This window comes from Hypanus sabinus, chromosome 5, assembly GCF_030144855.1.
Source record: "Hypanus sabinus isolate sHypSab1 chromosome 5, sHypSab1.hap1, whole genome shotgun sequence".
Classification (NCBI taxonomy): Eukaryota; Metazoa; Chordata; class Chondrichthyes; order Myliobatiformes; family Dasyatidae; genus Hypanus; species Hypanus sabinus.
This window is the reverse complement of record NC_082710.1, coordinates 55923869-55945052: the sequence shown is the minus strand read 5'-3', so window position 1 is coordinate 55945052 and position 21184 is coordinate 55923869. Positions and strand designations below refer to the sequence as shown.

General features: G+C 38.4%; 1 protein-coding gene across 1 annotated transcript in view; it reads left to right on the top strand.

Moving 5' to 3' along the window:
• Positions 1-21184, top strand: part of glis3 (GLIS family zinc finger 3) — a 485132-nt gene that overhangs the window by 112266 nt on the left and 351682 nt on the right. Inside the window, exon 3 of the mRNA XM_059969975.1 lies at positions 19987-20182. Coding sequence (XP_059825958.1) covers positions 19987-20182 — 196 coding nt within the window. The remainder of the gene's footprint in view (positions 1-19986; positions 20183-21184) is intronic.

Sequence of the window (21184 nt, the reverse complement as noted above, 5' to 3'; positions counted from 1 at the left end):
AAGGTTAAAAAGAGATGTGACGCAAGTTTCTTTCTGCATACGATGGATTAAGTTCCTGGAATGTGCTGCCAGGGGTTGTGGTGTAAGCAAATAAGACAGTGGCACTTAAACAAACACATCAAAAGGGAAGAAATAAAGTGACTCAGACCATGATCAGGCAGATGAAGTTGACTAGGTTGGCATTTTGGATGCCACAGACATGGTGTGCTGAGGGTTCTGGTCTTTGTGCTGTGATGCCCTATGTTCTCGATGTACTGCTGAGTATCAGACAGAGATGCTAGGACTCTTTCTTATCAGATGTGGGCCTTTATCTGGTGAGCATGAATGTATCTTGCTGCATATTGACATAATGGCTTCATTATCTAAGGAGTTGCAAGTGAATGTGAGTATGAAGTTCAATGTACATTTATTATCCAAGTATGTACACATTATGCAACCTTCAGATTCGTCTTCTTGCAGGCAGCCATAAAACAAGAAGCCCAAAAGAGCCCACAAAAAAAGCAACAAACACCCAATGTGCAGAGACAGAAAAAAAGTGCGAACAATAAAAGTTATGCAAATAGCGCTTAGAATGAAAGTGAATCCTCAGACATGAAGCGGAAGAGCTAAAGCAGGCCCACAACCTCAGCCTCAGTGCAGCGGAGAGCAGAGCAAACATCACGGAGCAGCAGGCAGAACCAACACCCTACCTTTTCAATCAATCCGGCCTGGAATTTAAATCCAACAGAACATGAAGGAAGGAATTTTCTGAAAAATGAACTGGCCAAATTGAGTGATCTTCAGCTCCAAAATAAGTCAATAGTGAGAGAAAATGACTGAACATTTCTGCCTTCCCTCAGTACAGGAGTGTTATTGACTCCAAAAGAAAGGAGAGATGTTGGCAGCTCTCTGGACTTTAGCTACTGATACAACAGTTAAATTCTAATTAAACTTTAAATGAACATAATATTTTCAGAGCAATTATTGATATTGGTTAATGATAAGTACTCATATATCTACATGAGTGAAATCTGTAGTTCCTGAAAGTCATCTGACCCAGCATTTAACATCGGGTATTTATTAATGAACTATTTAGCACTCTCATCAGCCAGGATTCCCATTTCCATTCTTAATCTAATGACAAACCATGTGAAGATGTCTATGCCTCAGCCATCTTGTATTGCGCTAAGGTGCTGAAAATGGCAAACACCATAACTATTATGTTTTTGCTGCCTATGACTTCAAATCATGAAATCTTAGGGCCCCTTGATGTTAGTCAAAGTCAAGAATAGCTGCTGTCACTGGGTTTTGGGAATTAGTTCATCACGTGCACGTTTAGAGTAACATTGAAGTATACTCTGAAGCAAATTGGTCTTAGTAGAGTTCGATTTGAGCACCATTGGACAACCCATTGTTGACTAAGTGGAGCTTGATAGCATTGTCTATTCATGATTGAAAGTTACTGGGACATCATTAACAGATTATGTTCATTCTGTCTTTGGAAGAAATGTATTAAGGTAATTACTTACAGATTGGATAGACCAATGTTTCCACACAGGTTTAGCTTTTCAAGAGATGCAACTAATTCTGGAAAACTCGAATTGGCATATGTATAAGGTGATGAGAGGCATTGATCGTGTGGTTAGTCAGAGGCTTTTTCCAAGGGCTAAAATGGTTAACATTAGAGGGCACGGTTTTAAGGTGCTTGGAAGTAGGTTAGGAGGAGATGTCGGGGTAAGTTTTTTATGCAGAGAGTGGTGAGTGCATGGAATGGGCTGCCGGCAACGGTGGTGGAAGCGGATACAGTAGGGTCTTTGAAGAGGGTCTGGATAAGTACATGGAGCTTAGAAATATGGAGATCTAAGGGCAGACCAAGGTAATTTCTAAAGTAAGTAGATGTTTGGCACAGCAGTGTGGGCCAAAGGGCCTGTATTGTGCTGTAGGTTTTCTATGTTTCTCTTCTATATTGACAGGTTATGGTATATTCAGTGCATTTGGTCATGTGGAAAGAATCAAATTTGCTGCAGATTTGATTTTGAAATGGTGGGGACTTCCGGAGAAGTCTAAGATCAATCATTCACACGGCACTAATAATTGGAGATGGCTACAGGAGCTTTACACGTGTACTCGGTTCCCCCATCACTGGTCATTCATGGAGCTTTGAGCTTCTCTTAGCTATTAATAGTTTGCAACTTTTTTCAGCTGAATATGACAGTTACATAAAGTATTGATATTTCTAGTATTCCGTTTCACTACTTGGTTTGCATTTAGTCCTGTTGTAGATCATTTTCAAGTACAACCTGGTGATGTACTTGTGAACTCCTGTACCATCATACTTGGTAATGGTTGAGTAAAGGGTATGTCCTGTCATTAGCATACAGATTGTGGTGGTATAAAATATATTTGCTCCTGTGCTTCAACAAGCCCTACTTTCACCAAATAATTTTGTTTATGAATCCATCTCATTGATCATAGTCATAAGGCAACACAGCATAATGAAGGGGCCAAAATTTAGAAGATGGAATTGTTTCTTGAGAAAGAAAGTAGAGCTGAAATACCTCCCAATGCTGTATGAGCAGGCAGATTAATGAGGACTAAGTTGATTTGTTGTTTATTTTTTCACCATTTGTTGTCTCTGGGAATATGTTCCTCATGACTGGCAGCTATTTCAGTGCTGGTGATACTGAGGTACAATTGGTGATAAACATTAAAATCCATCACCCAGAGTATACTCTGAATCTCTGTTCCATATGGTGTTCAAGAAGGAGAGGTGCTGATTCATGATGAGGAAGGGCAATACTATAAGCAATATGATTTCCCTTCCATTTGGTCTCAGGCCAAGAAATTCCAGAGTCCAAAGGTAATATTGTAGGCTCCTAGGATCACTCCTTCCTAACCCTATCACTGCTTTTTCTTTCCTTGAAGTATTTATCCTGTTCATTTTGGGAGGCAGGTATTTATTTTGGTTCCAGTAAGCTGTCTAGCGGAGTATTTGAAATTCTAACAACTCTTCAACCCCTGTTTTCTTACACCTCATGTTAAATTTATGTGTTTGGTTATTGACTCATTAGCAACCGGAAAAACCATTTTTGATTTACTCTTCTGACCTTTAAAAATATGAAACTTCTACTAACCTTGTCCTTTATTTAGTGTTTCTCTGGTCTTAGAATACCCCAATTTGTTGTCTAAACTTTGCTTTATGAAGATGCTTAAATCCTGTTATGCAGTTCTTCATCTTCAAAGACTTTTTTCATATAGTTTTCAAGTATTCTTATTCTTACAAACATATTAATTTTGTATCTGCTCATTCAAGCAGCCTCTTTTGTTTCATTTCATTACTACCTTCCTTGTTATTTAGCTAATATAGCAAACTTTAAAATTGTTTTCTTTACGTCAATCTTTTATATTAATCTGTATAAAAGAAGAGCAGTGTTCTTTATGTTGAACCCTGGGAAATGTTTCTGCATATTTACCTTCATTAGTCCCTTGAGTATTGGCAAATGTAATGGAGGAAATAGAAGAAGAATGGAGAATCTAACATTTCTGGCTCATAAAACAGATTCCTAGAGACTTGGACAAATAGATCAACAAATCTTTATTTAAATATCTTGGTTGAATTTAGAACATTTTGATTACATTACACAACAAAGGCCATGGAAGAAATTTGAAATATCTTATAGGGAGCTTTGAAAGCTTCAAGAAACAAGGCAGTACTATCTCTCTCCCAGAAAACCATTATTCTTTTGAATTTCTTCGCTAGTGGCCCACTCCATGATGCTATAGGCAACAAAGGTTAGGCTTTCTTGCATTAAACAAGTAATAAATGCTTTACTTGCGACTTCACCCCCATTCAAAATGTTTGGCATATGAGTAAGATAATTAAGTATGTACATCATTAGTTTTCAGTGGTTTAGTATGTATGCATGAATTTAGGAACTACAGATTTCACTCATATGAGTACCTACTGTTAACCTACATCACAACTTTCTCTGAAAATTCACTTAAAGTCTAAATAGCATTTACCTTTGGTATCAGTAGCTAAAGTTCAGAAAGCTGCCACAATTCATTCATGAGAATTCTAACATCTCTCCTTTCTTTTGGAATCAATGGCACTCCTGTACTCAGGGAAGGCAGAAATGGTAAGTCATTTTCTATCACTACTGGCTTATTTTGGAGCTGAGGATAATTTTTTTTGGCCAGTTTATTTTTCTTATAACTTATGCCTTTCAGTTCTGCTGGATAATAGAAGAAATAAAATGCTAGAACCAAGGGGTTTGCTGTCGTATCCCTACTATGCAGCTGCAAGGCTTTATCAGAATAGATATAAATATAAATTGATGCTTCTTGACTATCAAGCAACACCATTATCCCACACAATACTTATTTCGTGCCCAAACTAATCAGGAGAACAATTAGGCACGTATTAGCAAACACGAGGAAATCTGCAGATGCTGGAAATTCAAGCAACACACACAAAATGCTGGTGAAATACAGCAGGCCAGGCAGCATCTATAAGGAGAAGCACTGTCGACGTTTCAGGCCGAGACCCTTCGTCAGGACATATTAGGTACATCACACATAGTTGCTTTTCTGTCTTCTTCTGTGTCGTACCACTCTCCTCCTCCTCATGTATTATCTTGACTGTCTGTGGTACGTTTGTGGGGTATCTCAACTATTAGAAGGATATTTGATATAAACTGAGAATCAGCAGTTGAGTCAGAAACAGAATCAGGTTTAATATCACCAGCATATGTCATGAAATTTGTTGTTTTGTGGCAGCAGAACATTGTAATATATAATAAAAATAACAACTTACAATAAGGTACATATATACACACACACACACACACACACACACACACACACACACACACACACACATATGAGTATTAAATGAGTAATGCAAAAAGAGAGGAAAAAATCTGAGGTAGTGTTCATGGGTTCATTGTTCGTTCAGAAATCTGATGGTGGACGGGCAGAAGCTGTTTCTGAAACATTGAGTGTGTGTGTCTTCAGGCTCCTGTACCTCTTCCTTGATGATAGCAATGTCCTGGGTGATGGGGATCCTTAATGATGGATATTGCCTTTTTGAGGCATCACCTTTTGAAGGTGTCCTAGACATATGATGACTGAGTTTACAACTTTCTGCAGCTATTTCTGATTCTGTGCAGTGGCCTCTCCATATCAGACAGTGATGCAACCAGTTGCAATACTCTCCATAGTACACCTGTCAAACTTTGTGAGTGCCTTTGGTGATATACAAATTGTTCTCAAGAATGTGTCTTCTTTGTAATTTCATCAATATGTTGAGCCCAGGAGAGATACACAGAGACACTAACACCTAGGAACTTGAAGCTGCTCACCCTTTCCACTTCTGATCCCTTGACTTCTCCTTCCTGAAATCCCAATCAATTCTTTGTTCTTACTGATGTTGAGGCAGGGTTGTTGCTGCAACAGCACTCAACTAGCTGATCTACCTCGCTCCTGTATGCCTCTTCGTCAAACATCTGAAATTCTGCCAAAAATAGTCATGTCATTGGCAAATCTATAGATGGCATTTGAGCTATGTCTAGCCATACAATTGTAGGTGTAGAGAGAGTAGTACATTGGGCTAAGCACACATACTTGAGGTGCGCCAGGATTGTCAGTGAGGAGGTGATGTTATTTCTGATCTGCACAGACTGTGGTCTCCAGGAAGTCAAGGATTCAGTTGCAGAGGGAGGTACAGAGGCCTAGGTTTTGGAGTTTCTTGACTAGAACTGAATGTATGATTGTGTTGTACATTGAGCTGTAGTCTACAAACAGCAGCTTGAAGTAGGTATTGCTATTGTCCAGGTGATTCAAAGCTAAATGGAGAGCCAGTGAGAATGTATTTACTGTAGATCTATTGAGATGATAGGCAAATTGCAACTAAACACTGTTGTCTTCCTACTTTTGGTTAGATCCTCACGCTTTCTTGATTCCTGGTTCTGCTTCAAGAGCTGTCAAGCTTTAAATGATGTGACAGTAAGGTCGAAAACCCATCCAGCCCTCCTCCCACCTTCATTCTCTTCTTAACATCTCAGCTTTTTGATTAATTGTCAGTGTGATTTAATGTATTCTATCAAAAGATGTTAAAATAATGTAACCATGCAAGTTATTTCAGGTTTGCATTTGGAATAATATTCTGCCCCACCAAATTTTCTCACTATAGTACATGAAATTTTGAGGTTCCAAGGTTCATTTTATTATCAAACAATGTAAGCAGAATACAACTCGGAGATTTGTCTTCTCTAGATAGCCATAAAATATGGAAAACCGTAGAAATAGTTGAAAGAAAGACATCAAATTGCCACCCCCCCACCAACCCTCTAGAAAAGAAAAAGAAACTGAAAATTGCAAACCCCAATCTCTTCTTTGGACAAACCCCCAGCCCACCAATCAGCAACAAGAAAGAATGGGCGAGAACATGGAAAAAGAACCATAGAACTGAAAGAAGCCAATATGAACTACAGTCCGATCCATAAATCTCAGTATTTCGATAACACCTCCAAGAGCATCGAGACGCAGCGGCCCCTCCAAGGGAAGCAACTCGAACCAGTGCCCTCTACAAGGGAAGTGACATGAACCCGCAGCCTCTCCGAGGGCAGCAATTCAAACCAGTAGCCCCTCCAAGGGCAGTGACTCAATCCAGTGGCCTGTCGGAGGAAAGTGACTCAAACCAGTGGCCACTCCTGCTTACCAGTTGAAAACAAAAATTAAGTAAAGTAGGCCTGGAGATGAAGTATTAATATAAAATACACATCCCATTGCCTCCCTCTGGTGCGCCCTCCCCCCCTTTTCTTTCTTCCATGGCCTTCTGTCCTGCCCTATCTGACTCCCTCTTCTCCAGCCCTTTATCTCTTTCACCAATCAACTTTCCAGGTGATGAAATATTGACTGTACTCTTTTCCATAGATGCTGCCTGGCCTGCTGAGTGTCTCCAGCATTTTGTGAGAGTTGCTTGGATTTCCAGCTTCTGCAGATTTTCTCTTTTTCATGAAGACTCTTAATCTGTGAAGACTGTCTTTGTTTGGAATAACTTGCAAGCCGGTATATCAGACACAAAAAAGTGTCTAAGAAATAACATCAAGGATTTATTAATGGACTCTCATTGATAGAATCTCTCTTAATCATGGAATTAAAGTGATTTGCTGGAATAATAGTTTTAGGTCTTTAATCAGCAAGTTCAAAAAATCAACAGTTTAAAAATCATTTTCCATAGTTAATATTGCTTTACACAGAATGACTAGCAGGATTTTTATAGATAGTAGTCGTAATCACACATAATAAACCTTTGGTTCCATTAATGTTGCCCCAGATTCCAGGAATCAGAAAAAAAAATCTTTAAACTGGAATCATGCTCCAAAGTTGATCATTGGGACGTTATTTTCTAACCTTTCTGGAAACAATAATCTACTGAAAATGCCAAGCTGTTATGACATCACCATGCTGTTAACTGGCTGAAATAAGAACCTAGAGACATTAAATCAACAGCTGGACTTTAAAACTTAGAGAAGAAAATTTCATTGGCAAATTCCATTAAATTTATGAAAGGACATTTTAAAATTAATTGCCACCACACTTTAGTTTAGAAATAAAATGGGAGATATATCCATTTAAATTATTTTTGCTTTCTTTATTGGTAAACAATACAATAGTTTAACATATAAAAGGCTTCACTTATCAATTAGACCATAATAAGCATAGATTGTGGGATACGACATACTAATCACATGGTAACAAATGTTATAATGGACAGAACATATGGATCCTATAAAAACATAACATCTTGCATTTTCAATCTTCTTTCCACTTTCTTTACTTTAAACCTCCATATTATTTCTTTTTTTTGGAATTTTATCTTTTTTTCTGGTTTTGTACATTAATAAAATGATTTTAAACCATCTGGGAAATGAATTAAACAATTTCTTCTAAAGGTTCCAAAAAGGAATTAGAGGCACATATTTGTACAGCCACTTTGTACCAAAGAGTTGAATAATCTCTATTCCCTGTTGTCATTTTATACCAAGTTTTTATCTTCAAGGTTATGTCATTCAAAAATAATGGAGTCAACAAATGATTTTTCTCCATTGCATTTTTCAAATGAAAAATGTTAACATTTCATTCATCATTAATCTTAACCAGTTTGTGACATTTTTAAAAGTACATTGATTAATCTTGTGACTGATGATGGCCAAAGTTTAGTTTGCGAGAGCCCAGGCTTCTACACAACATATTTAAGTTTGTTCACAACAGAGCTCGTGGGATGCCAGCCTCTTATCTTTTCAAAGGAGGAAATATCTTAAAAACAGCCCAATACAGATACAAAAACTATTGGCTCTTTCTTTGCTTCTGCACTTTATTTCCATTCCTGATGAAGTGTCTTTACCCAAAATGCAGCAGTCCATTTTTCTCTGTAGTTGCTGCCTGACCTTCTGTGTTCCTCAGATAAGCCAGAGAAGCAAGTAACAAGCCTGAAACACTTGCTCTGAGCCACTTACGTGATTAAAATGCCTTATTTTCATTTACACAGTAATTGTTAAATTTGATAAATTAAAGACACCTGAAATTATCAGTACAGTGAGGCCAATTTTGCAGCTGCACAATAGGCAGAAGAAAGAGCAGAAATATAAATGCTCTTTTTCCAACTGAGCTGCACCCTCTTTGGGTTATGCATGCTGGATTGGCTCTATCCATTTCTTATTTCACCATCATGAGGCCCATAATTTCGCACATTGAACCATGTGACACACTTTGCAAAACAGACAGACAGACATACTTTAGTGATCTCGAGGGAAATTGGGTTTCGTTACAGTTGCACCAACCAAGAATAGTGTAGAAATATAGCAAAATAAAATGAGAAATAATTAAATAATAATAAGTAAATTATTCCAATTGGAAATAAGTCCAGGCCCAGCCTATTGGTTCAGGGTGTCTGACGTTCAAGTACATTATGGAGTGGATGGGATGGGAGACATTGTCCAAGATGGCATGCAACTTGGACAGCATCCTCTTTTCAGACACCACCGTCAGAGAGTCCAGTTCCACCCCCACAACATCACTGGCTTTATGAATGAGCTTCTGCATTATGTGATAATTGGCTGAGAATAAGATATTATATGGGCAAAATACCTGTTTGATCGTGGGTGCAGGAAGCACTACCTTATTTATACCCTTGCATTGGAGCCAGCTACACTGACACATGCCACATACAAAGTTTTGTGGACCTTTACTTGTCGGTTTGAATTCCCAAGCCACCATGATCCTTAATTATGTCGCATCAAGGAAAATAGCTAGAACCAACCTTGCACATAAAATATCTGAAAGAACTTTGATAATTGGCAAATTGCCAATGGAAAGCCACGAGTGGTATCTCTGACTTCATACTGATGCAGGAAACAAACATTCAGGCAATTGTGTGAAGAAATACTAACATCATTCTGCAAGATCCAGCCCATTATTTTCATTCTTAGAAGCATTTTTAATTATTCTGAAACTTAATTTATTATTTTTGTATTAAATTATAAAAATTATTACTGGATGACATAGGCATCTAGATTTGTCTGTGATTATATCATTATGTAGGATTTGCACCTTTTCCCCATTTCAGTGTAGATTTCGTCCAGGGGCTTCCATTTTCTCCCACGTACCAAAGACATGTTAGTTAATTAGCTTCAGTCAATTTCCTCTAGTGGAAGGGCTACCATGAGAACTTGGAGGAGTTGTGGAACATGTAAGAAAGAATTGGTTACAAGGAAATTAATGGGAGAAAGGAATTGATGGGAATATTCTGAGAGCTAGCATAGACTTCTATTGATGTGTTGAATGGCCTCTTAAGTTACAAAGTAAGACATGGAAATATAAAATACAATTAAACTAAAGCCAGAGTGACTGAATGTCTTAAAATTATGAGTTGATTAAAGATAACCAGGACAAAATTGTAAAGAGTAGATCATGCCTGAGAAATCTGATTGAATTTTTTAAAGTTATCAAGCTGTGGACAAAAGGCTGTCTATTAATTCTTTTGTTTGGATTGCCAGGAGGCATTTGATAAAGTCAATATCAAGAGACCATTGGCTCAAACTGAAGCTCAGGGAACTGGAGGAAATTTATCACACTGGCTAGGAAATTGGCAAAGCGTCAGGAAATAGAGAGTAAGGACAATAGGCAAGTAATCATATTGGCAGGATGTCATGAGCGAAGTCCCACAGGATATGTTGGGCAACAACAATTCACTTACTAAGATGATGAAATAGAAATTATTCAAGATTTCCAGGACCAAACACTTCAATTGTAGAGAGTTGCATCAAATTGGAACACTTCCACAAACAGCAGTTGGTGTTGGGACAATGGTTAAGTTTATATCAAGATTGATAGTTCTTTTTGTTATATAATAACTGATGAGAAAAAAGTAGGTATAAACAAACAGGTCAGGATAAGCAAGTGTTGAATTGATTGACAGAGCAAGTTTAGAGGGCAGATTGGCCTGCTATATTCCTAAAGTTTTCTTTTATGAAAATAAATGTGTTTTCCTCTGGTCACTGCTCTGAAACATTAATTTTATCTCTCTTTGGGTAATGTTTGACCTGCTAGTATTTATAACATTTTTTTCTTTTATTTCATATTTCCAGTATTTGCATTAATTAGCTTTTGAGTCACTGGTTGTTCATGTTCTGTACTCTGATACAAGAATAATTTTTTTGGGAAGTGTTATTCCTTTGTGCAAATGTTATTGCTTTGTTCAAATAGGGAAACCCTGGCAGTTGTAGGCCAGTGAATCTTATCTCAATGGTGGGCGAACTATTGAAGAGGATTCCTAGAGACAAGATTTAGAACATTTGTGGAAGAATAGTCTAATTAGGGAGAGCTAACATGGCTTTGTGAGGGCAGATAATGCCTCAGGAGCCTGATTTAATTCTCTGTGGAAGTGACAAAACAAACCGGTGAAGGCTGAGCAGTGGATGTAGTGTACGTGGATTTTAGTGAGGTATTTGACAGGGATTCCCATGGTCAGAAAATCAGGAGGCATGGTGTCCAGGAAACTTGACTGCATTTATTCAGATTTGGCTGGCCCACAGAAGGCAAAGAGTGGTAGTAGATGGACCATATTCTGTCTGGAGATCAGTACCAGTGAGGTTCTGGAGGGCTCTGTTCTGGGATCTTGCTCTTTGTGATTTTTATAAATGACATGGATGAAGAAGTGGAAGGGTGTGTTACTAAGTTTGCAGATGGCATGAAGGTCAGAGGTGTTGTGGATAGTGTAAAAAATTGTCATACATCATAACGAGACTTTGAAACGTGCAAGTTGGCACTGGTGAAACATGGGGACATATTGTAGGCAGCTTACAAAACCTCTAAATATACTTCTTCTGAACGCTTGCTGTAATCTGAAGCCTGTAATTTCCCTTTAAGTAATGTACTTTTGAACCATCTTATCAAACTAGTAATTTCACAATCTTTCGATGGACTTGGCGGACTTAAGCTCTAGCATGCTGGTGTGGAACCTTTAAGTGGATGAAGGTACATTGCCATGGTCAAAAGAGAAGGAGGAGGGGAGGATTGTAATCTAGACTGAAAACACTGGGGCATGGAACTTTCTCTACCTAGTATCTTGCTAGCAAATACACAATCATTGGAGAACAAGATTGAGAACTTCAGGGCAAGATTGTTGCATCAGACGGAATGAGGAATTGCTACATATGTGTTTCACAGAGACTTAGCTGACCTCAGTCTTACTGGATGTGTCAGTAAGACCTAAGGGCTGTTCAATACACAGGATGAAGCAGGACTGCTGATTCAGAGAAGGCAAACGGTAGGGATCGGTGCTTCATGATAAACTCTTTGTGGTACGCAAATGAAGAAGTCTTGTCATGGTCTTGTTCCCTTGACTTGGAACATCTAATCACTAAGTATCAACCGTTCTACTTACCAACCGTTCTCTGCCATGATCGTGACCCCAGTTTCCATATGGCCAAAGCCAATGTTAAGCAGGCAAGATGCTATCACCTCCTACAAAGTGAAACAAAGCAACATAGGTGACAACAAGGTTTCACTTCCAGATGAACTCAATGCCTTTTATGCTCATTTAATCATCAAAACATGGAGCATCTTCATGATCTCCTGCAGCCCCCAGTGACCCTGTGATTTCAGTCTCTGAGGTTGACATGAGAGCATCCTTAAGGAAGGTGAACCCACAGAAAGCATCTGGCCCAGGTGCGGCACTTTGCCCAATACTAAAAACCTGTGCTGATCTAGCTGGAGTGTTCACTGAGATGTTTAACCTCACTATTTGGCAGTCAGGTACCCATCTGCTTCAAGTAGGCTTCAATTATAGCAGTGCCTAAAAAGAACATGGTTACCTGCCTGAATGACTGCCATCCTGTAGCACTTACATCCACTGTGATGAAGTGCTTTGAGAGGTTGGTGATGAAGCATTTCAAATCCTGCCTGAGAAGCACCTTGGATCTGCTCCAGTTCACCTCCTGGTACAACAGATCAACAGTAGATGCTATTTCATTGGTTCTACACTCAACCCTGGAACATCTGAACAGCGAAGATGCGTACATCAGGATGCTCTTCATTGATCACAGCTCGGCATTCAATAACAAGTAATCAATAAGTTTCAATACCTAGGCCTCAATACTTCCTTCAGCAAGTGGATCCTTGATTTACTCACTTGCAGAACCCAGTCAGTTTGGATTGGCAACGGCACCTCCTCCACAGTCTCCATCAGTACAAATGCACCACAAGGTTGTGTGCTTCACCCCCTGCTCTACTCATTTTATTCCTATGACTGTGAGGACAAGCACAGCTCCAATGACATATTTAAGTTTGCTGACAGCACTAGTCATTGGCCAAATCAAAGGTGGTGATGAATCAGTTCAGTGAAATTGAAAATCTGGCTGATTGGTATCACAACAGCTGCCTCTCACTCAATGTCAGCAAGATCAAGGAGCAGATTATTGACTTCAGGAGAAGGAATCCAGAGGTTCATGAGCCAGTCTTCATCAGGGGATCAGAGGTGAGGAGGGTCAGCAACTTTAAATTCCTTGGTGTTATTATTTCAGATGACCATAAGGACCTTCACAAAGAAAGCATGACAGAACCTCTACATCTCAGAAGTTTGTGATGATTCGGAATGTCATCTAAAACTTTGACAAATTTCTATAGATTTGCAGTGGAGAGTATATTGATTGGTTGGGTCATGGCCTGGTATGGAAACACCCATGCCCTTGAATGGAAAAGCCTACAAAAAAAAAATAGTGGATACAGTCCAGTCCATCACTGGTAAAGTCCTCCCCACCACTGAGCACATCTACACGGAGCACTGTCATAGGACAACAGCGCCCATCATCAAGGACCCACACCACCCAGGTCATGCTCTCTTCCTACTACTGCCTTCAGGAAGGAGGTACAGGAGCCTCAGGAGCTACACCACCAGGTTCAGGAGCAATTATTACACCTCAACAATTGGGCTCTTGAACCAGGGAGGATAACTTCATTCAACTCCACTTGCCCCATCATTGAAATGTTCCCACTGTCAATGACTACACAACTCATTTTCTTGATATTTATTGCTCATATATTTATTGCTATCACATTTTTTTATCATTTTGTATTTGCAGTTTGTTGGCTTTGCACATTGGTTGTTGTCCGTCCTACTAAGGTGCAGTTTTTCATTATGCTGTTGTGTTTCAGATATTTACTGTGAATGCCCAAAAGAAAACAGATCTCAGGATTGTATATGTGACATACATTTACATTGATATTAAATTTACTTTGAACTTTGAAGTTTGTAGACCTAAGTTGAGAAGTGGCAGGTAGAGTTCAATCTGGAGAAGTGTGAAATGATTCACTTTGCAAGGTTAAACTTGAAGGCAGAGTACAAGGTTTAATAAAAAACCTCTCAGATGTCTTGCCCATGTGGAAGAACAGGGGGATCTTGGGATTCATGTCAATAGTTCCCTCAAAGTTGTAGCATTTGGTAAAAGGGTGGTTAAGATGGTGTATGGTGTGTTGGCCTTTGTTAGTTGGGGAATTGAGTTCAGAAGCCACAAGGTAAAGTTGCAGCTCTATAAAACTCCGTTTAGACCACATTTAGAATATTGTGTTCAATTCTGATCACCTCATCATAGGAAAATGTGGAAACTTTAGAGGATGCAGAGCAGATTTAGCAGAATGTTGCCTGGATTAGAAAGTATTTCTATGAGGATAGGTTGAGCGAAGTAAGGTTTTAGTCTTTGGAACAAAGAAGGATGAGAGGTGACTTGGTAGAGATGGACAAGATAATTAGAGGCATAACTTTAAAGTGTTGGGCGGAAAGTATAGAGAGGACGTCAGAGACAAGTTTTTTTATACCAAGAGGGATAGGTGTGTGGAATTCATTTCTGAGGTGGTGGTAGAAGATGATACATTAGGGACATTTAAGGTACACTTAGATGGGCACATGAATGAAAGAAAAATGGAGTGCTAACTTGGAGTAGGTTGAAGAGTCAGCACAACATTGTGGGCTGAAGGGCTTGTACTATGCTGTACTGTTCTATGCTCTATGTAATGTATTCTGCTTGACTTATGCTTCCTGATGAAAGTGACTTTCTGCTTTCTTCAAAACATGTACCACTGAGAACATAACAGATTTAGTGCTATGGACCAAAAAAAAAACAAGAGTTCTAGACAACTGATCTAGTGAAAGGAGTTTAACTTATAAAATTGCAGCTGAGAAATATAAGTTCTGGTAATTAAATAAATATAAATCTGATAATCCTCCAGGAGGACCACAACCTTGTCGTTGGGTTTGGACTTGATTGCCTCAATGACCCAGAGAGCTAAGTTGGCTGGAGTCAGGCCTGGATGTTTTGGCTCTTGGTTATCTATGCCAAACAGGTCAAAGGATAGAGGCCAAACTAAAAGTGGTCCACCAGTCCTCCAGGTTTGTGGGTTCTGCTCAGGACTAACAACCCTGACTGGTAAAAAAAAATTGCTACGGATACAGCAATGAAGAATTCTTCTGCATCTGAGTGTAAGGGTATCCTTGAGTCTCCTCCTGGGACTTGCATGACTGACAGGAGTAAAAACCAAGAGGAAGCTAATGACATGATGAAGGAAGCCCTGAACACCTCCAGAGATGGAGGACCTCCATTGCTGCCCTAAACGCCAGCGGCATAATGGGCAAGGAGGAGAAATCTGGAAATAAAAAGCTGGTCACGGTAAAGTTGGAACACAACCACAGCATTTCAATAAGTACACATGTTGTTCATTTCATATGCCTTCTTGCGCAGTTTGGCCTGTATTCAGCTCCAGACACTGCAATGCAGTTGTTTCTTAACTGGTTCCTCCATTCAGAGGCTATTAATAAAAAGAACAATAAACATCAGCATTGCCAGCAATGTTCACATCTATTGAATAAATCACAAGAAAAGAATAAGTATATAAAATGAGGGAATATCCACCTTAGATGAAAACAATATATGAATGAGTGTGGTGTCAAAGCATTTTGATATATCTGAATTCAATGGGCATTAATGGGGAACTACTGCAATAGTTGGAGTCAGCCCTCTATCCTACAGATGAAGATGGTTGTGAAGTCGGAATTCGATCATTCCAGCCTCAGAGTTGAGATTTTCAAGAACAGTGACCACCCCTCCATTATAAGAATGGTCACAGTCCTCTTGGTCACTGGGATATACCTTAATTATCGGTAAGGGTCAATTACATTCATCAATCCTCAGTATTTGAAGCAGACCATGTCTGCATGTGATAGTCAGTCTTAGGCTTATAATTAACAATTAACATTCATGCCATAATAGTGCCCAACAATGACCTTCTCCAAGAAGAGAGAATCTAACATCTAATCTTGACATTCAATAGTATTACCATCACTCAGACCCTAGTCTTCAATATCTTGGGAGGTCACCATTGGCTGGGAACTAAATTGAACCAGCCATATAAATACTAAAAGAGCTGCTTAAATGATAATTGTCATACAATGAGTACCTCACCTCCTTATATACCAAGGCAAAAATAATCATTAAAGATATTTAATTATTATATTGGTATCTTTAGGAAATATTTTATTCAAGACTGCATTTATGTAAACTCAGTAGATTAAGATCTAGGACCCCAATAATTACAGTGGATTTTTGTTAACTGGGTCAGCCACTTATTTGGGAACAACTCTTCAAGTACAAAAATTAATCGAGAAAATAGCTGAGGTACCCTTTGTTTATTTGGGACACACTGCTGCAGAATTGAGAGAGGAGACTGTTGCCAAACAGATTCCAACTACTATGAGTTGTTTGTGTCTGTGTGGCTGTTAGACACTACACTTTGTTTAGAGCGAACAGTTTTTAAGTAGTGCCAATTGCATGCGTTTGTGTTCAAAAGCAGTGATTATTGTCACTGATAGTTGGTGAGAAATAAGCAGTAGGACAATACAAAACTGCTTTGCTCACTACAGTTTCAAGCATTCAAGCCTGGAGATGACAGAAACAGCTGAAAATGAAAATGAAATGACTTCACTACTCCAACAAGTTAGGCATTACAAAGAATTTGAAGGCAGCAAAAGTTACAATGAAAATGAGGATGCAATTGTCAAAAGCATTCTATGAAGGCAGTCCATTCTCTACACTAGGTGTCTGCACTGATTTTGTTCACTTACAGTCAATCAAAAGAACACAACAGTGTATACTGGATGAATTCCTCCGTCAATAATTAAAAGGAACTAATACACAGTTTTATGGTACTGTAGTAGTATTGGTAGTGCTCTAATTGGTTTTGTATTTCATTTAATAACAAAATGTGTTACTCAGTTAAACAGAAGTTTGTCTTTTTTATACCCTTTAACTATTTCCATGAAACTTCAGCCAATTGGGGCAAAATGTACTGGCCCGATGTGTCCCAATTAATTGTGCCTATAATTCAATCTAGTTTACTATCATACTCTAGAAACAAAGTCAGCTTTGCCAGTATATAGGTTAATCTTATTATAGTTGACAAGCAATTATAACTAGTAAAAGCAAGTTGTGTTATTATTAATACTTTGTGAGATCTGTTACCATAGATTCTATTTATTTGAGATTACTGAATGGGACAGTGGAGGAGTGAGATAAGAAGTATTCATGAACTTGAGTTGAGAGTTAAGGGGCAATGGTTTAGGGGTAACATGAAGGGGAACTTCTTTATTCAGAGAGTGGTAGCTGTGTGGAATGAGCGTCCAGTAGAAGTGGTAGAGGCAGATTCAATTTTGACATTTAAAAAAAAATTGGATAGGTATATGGACATAAAGGAATGGAGGGTTATGGGCTGAGTGCAGGTAGGTGAGAGTAAGTGTTCAGTACAGACTAGAAAGGTTGAGATGGCCTGTTTCCATGCTGTAATTGTTATATGGCTATATGAAGTTCAGTATATCATTTTGTAAAGAAAGCTGGATGAACTGTTTAGTGTTTTCCTGACAGGTAATTTGGGCCCCATATCTAGGAAAGGATGTGCTTCCGTTGGAGAGGGTCCAAATCATGGCTTATGAGAATGATCTAGGGAATGAAAGATTAACACATAGGGAGCATTTGATGGCTTTGGGCCTGTGCTTGCTGGAGTTTAGATAAGTGAGATGGGATCACATTGAAATCTACTGAATATTGAATGGTCTAGATAGAGTGGACATAGAAAAGATGTCTCCAATAGTGGGAGAGTCTAGGACTAGAGGGCACCTCTTCAGAACAGAAGGATGTCCCTTTAGAACAGAGATGTAGAGGAATTTCTTTAGCCAGAGGATGGTAAATCTGTGGAACTCATTTCACAGATGGCTGTGGAGAACATGTCTTTTTGCATATTTAAAGTAGAGTTTGATATGTTCTTCATTAGGAAGGGCATCAGATGTTACGGGAGAGGGCAGGAGAATGGGGTTGAGAGGAAAAATAAATCAGCCATGATGGAATTGCAGAGCATACTCAATGGAACAAATGGTTTAATTTGGTTGCTATGTCTTATGGATCTATCGTAATTTGGTATGTTTTTATATTTTACACAGCCTTGTGGGAATATTTTTGCTTTAGCAATTCTCTGCTGAATTATATTTTACAAATGCCTATAGTTGCATTTTAATGCATATCACTGAATATTATTTATGATTACAGCATGGCAGAGAGAAATTGAATCATGTTATATGCAAATTCTTCTTTCATCAGGTTTCAATAAAATTCATGTAACATGAAAAAATATCATTTATTTGGTGTATTTTTTTCTCAGATTATGTCAGATTTAAGGCTGGTCTTCTTTTTGTGTCTCAGTTTCCTGGCTCCAACCAATTTGACTTGAAAGACTCATTGGACATCATTTGTAAAGATCATTGAGATTAGGAAGCAAACAGAAGGGAGGAAAGTCTCAGGTGACTCAGTGACATAATAGCAAAATCAATAACTAGGAATCACTTGGGAGTGCATTAAGTTCAGGATGGTTGTTGGAAAGATTAAATGTGTGATTGTGGAGAAGTGTCATAATAAGGAATGAAGCAAGTAAAGTGAAGCTTTCAAATGGAAGGAGGAAATCCAGCAGTTTTCATTTTTCTTTAGCTGACATGGTGCTTGAGACTAGAAACGTGACAGGACAAGATTCCATTTGAACTTGTGGTTAATTATAAGGTGCATTGTCTCATTGGAATGTAAAAATAACAAACTCGCTTGTCCCCACCTCTCTCAACCACTGGAAGTGAGTAGGTTATGGGCTTATTACATTTTACAGGCCACTTGACCCGAAGACCTTTTTGGGAACTTTTGGAGAATGGGTCGAAGTTCCACTCAAAATCTCATTGAAAGAATCCAACTTTACATTGGACTGATAGGAGTGTTCCATCTGCTCTCTCCTTCTTGTGTCTACCATTGCAATTGTGCTCTTACAATTCATTCTTCCAACAGGCAGTCCTTACCCGTGTTCAATGTACAAAGCAGCATTTCTAGCCAAAACAGTCTCCCATTCTAAACAAATTTGTGCTTTTTCGCAATCTAGTAATGGAAATAACATGCTAATCAATAGTTTAACTTTAACTGAGTTTTATGCCAATGGATCTTACCATGCATTCCTCTCCTTTAAAAACCAATCAAACTGCCAACATGTTTAGTTTGAGCTAAATCCAGAAATTCAATTTTTCTTTTATGAGATTTATAATGATTATTTGAAAACATGAAATGAGATGGAAGAATTGGAAGATGCTCAGCTGACATATTCAGATTGTAGCAAAGTTAATGATCTCTGAATTGTTTCCTTAATTCTTTAAATTTTACATTTATTAATAAACCTGCTCCAAGTGGTCACATTTCACCATCATGATGGGGAAAAAGAAAAAGTTGCCAAAATAAAATTTGGAATGAAGAAAATTCCTGAGAAACTCAGTCAGTTATGTGTCAAACCATTTCTAGTTCTCCACATAAGTGATGTCAGGTTTGGTATTTCCACTTGTATGCTGAAGTCCTGAAGTAGTTGAGGTTTTGGTAGTCTTCACAAATTCCTGTAGGGGAATGCAACTCTGCTTCAATTCTGTATTGCCATTTCTGGGGGAATCTGCCTGCTGATCTTGCACTTGAAATAATGTGCATAGTTTTGATGCCATTTTCAAGGGAAGCAGTACAGTAAGGGTTGCCTTGCAGTATGAATAATAGGCTCTTCAATATTATTCAAAGTTCCTGACCCAACCAGCTTCAAAGCTTTTTCAGTTTTATTATCCAGTTGTGCTGAACCACACATGTGATTGTGCTGCGTTGCTCCTTGCACCAAGTTCCATTCAATATTTTTGTGCAATTTCTATTCTATGCAGGATCGCAGTTAAACATGGTCTGTGTGACAAAATTCACACTCTTGTTTTTGCGATATGGTGAAGCAAGTTTAGAAACCTTAAATCAGTTGACTAACCTTTGGTGAAATTAGTATTTTGATATAATTTGAAATTTTAGTTGTAATTGCTACATAATTCTAACATTTATTTTGTCTATACTTCAGGGAATCCTGGGTTCGGACCACAATGCAAAGCAATTGGGAAAGGCACCAGCAACAATCTAGTGGTTACAAGCAGCCCCCTGACAGTCCAGCGAACAGGGCTTCTACAAAGCCAAGCAGTCGCCCCTGGTAACCACCTTAATCAGGCAATATGTCATCAGATGAACCCAAACCTGAACGTTCCTGCTACAGATACAAGGTCTTGTAATCTTCTTGGAATTTTAAATTAATTGAATTAATCAACCATTTTATTCCAGTTGAAATCCTGAATCTGATCATGTAAGATATCAAGTTTTAAAAATGTTTAACTTGCAATGCATATGCTGAGAAAGGTATCGATTCATCTAACTGAATTAAATAAGAAATGCTGCATTTTACGTATGTACTCGTGTAGTAAATCAGTCCATTTTTGCCTGCATGTATGATTTGTTGGAGACAAATTTAACAAGTTGCACATATTTTATTAAGGTTTTTTCCGAGTGCTGTGAATGTCAATAGCCCTTCCTAAATTTATAAATTGATCCTATAATATAGTCATCTTTCATCAGTTCACTCTTCCATAACTGTTCACCCTTGAAAATGTTTGGTGTTGGAATATATTTGATTTTGAAAAGGTGCATGATCTTAGTATTGCATCTAAGTTCCATTGTCAGATATCTGTGCCTACTTAATCTTCAATACATTATTTGATTATGGAATCTGGAGCAAACCAGATGTTGGATTCAGCAAAGCTCAAGTTCCTACAGATGCAGGTTTCTATTCAGTTCAGGAACTTTGTGACCATTCATTCTAATCACATGATTCAAATTTTCAGGGCATTTTTGGAATACCTGAAGAATCTTTTGGTACGTTGCTTAATCTGCAGAAGGGCCAGGTTACAACATAACTCAGCCCTTCACCTGAATTCAACTGGAACAGACTAGAGTGTCCGATGCTTCATTATAAACCATATGCATGTTGAAAATTACCTTAATCAGTTATGGACTGTGAAATTTCACCCTGTGGGCTCTGCAATTATTAGAGCAGCTGAAGCTACAGATGAAGAGCAAAAGGAGAAGGAAAAAATATTGGAAGTAAAGAGTAACCAGGATGATTACTGAGAGTCAATTCCTTTCCATTTTGTTTCCAGTTCCCCAGTAGCTAAGGAGGTTCAGTCTATTTAGAGCACACCAGCTAGTCAATACAACCTGGTACGCTCCTG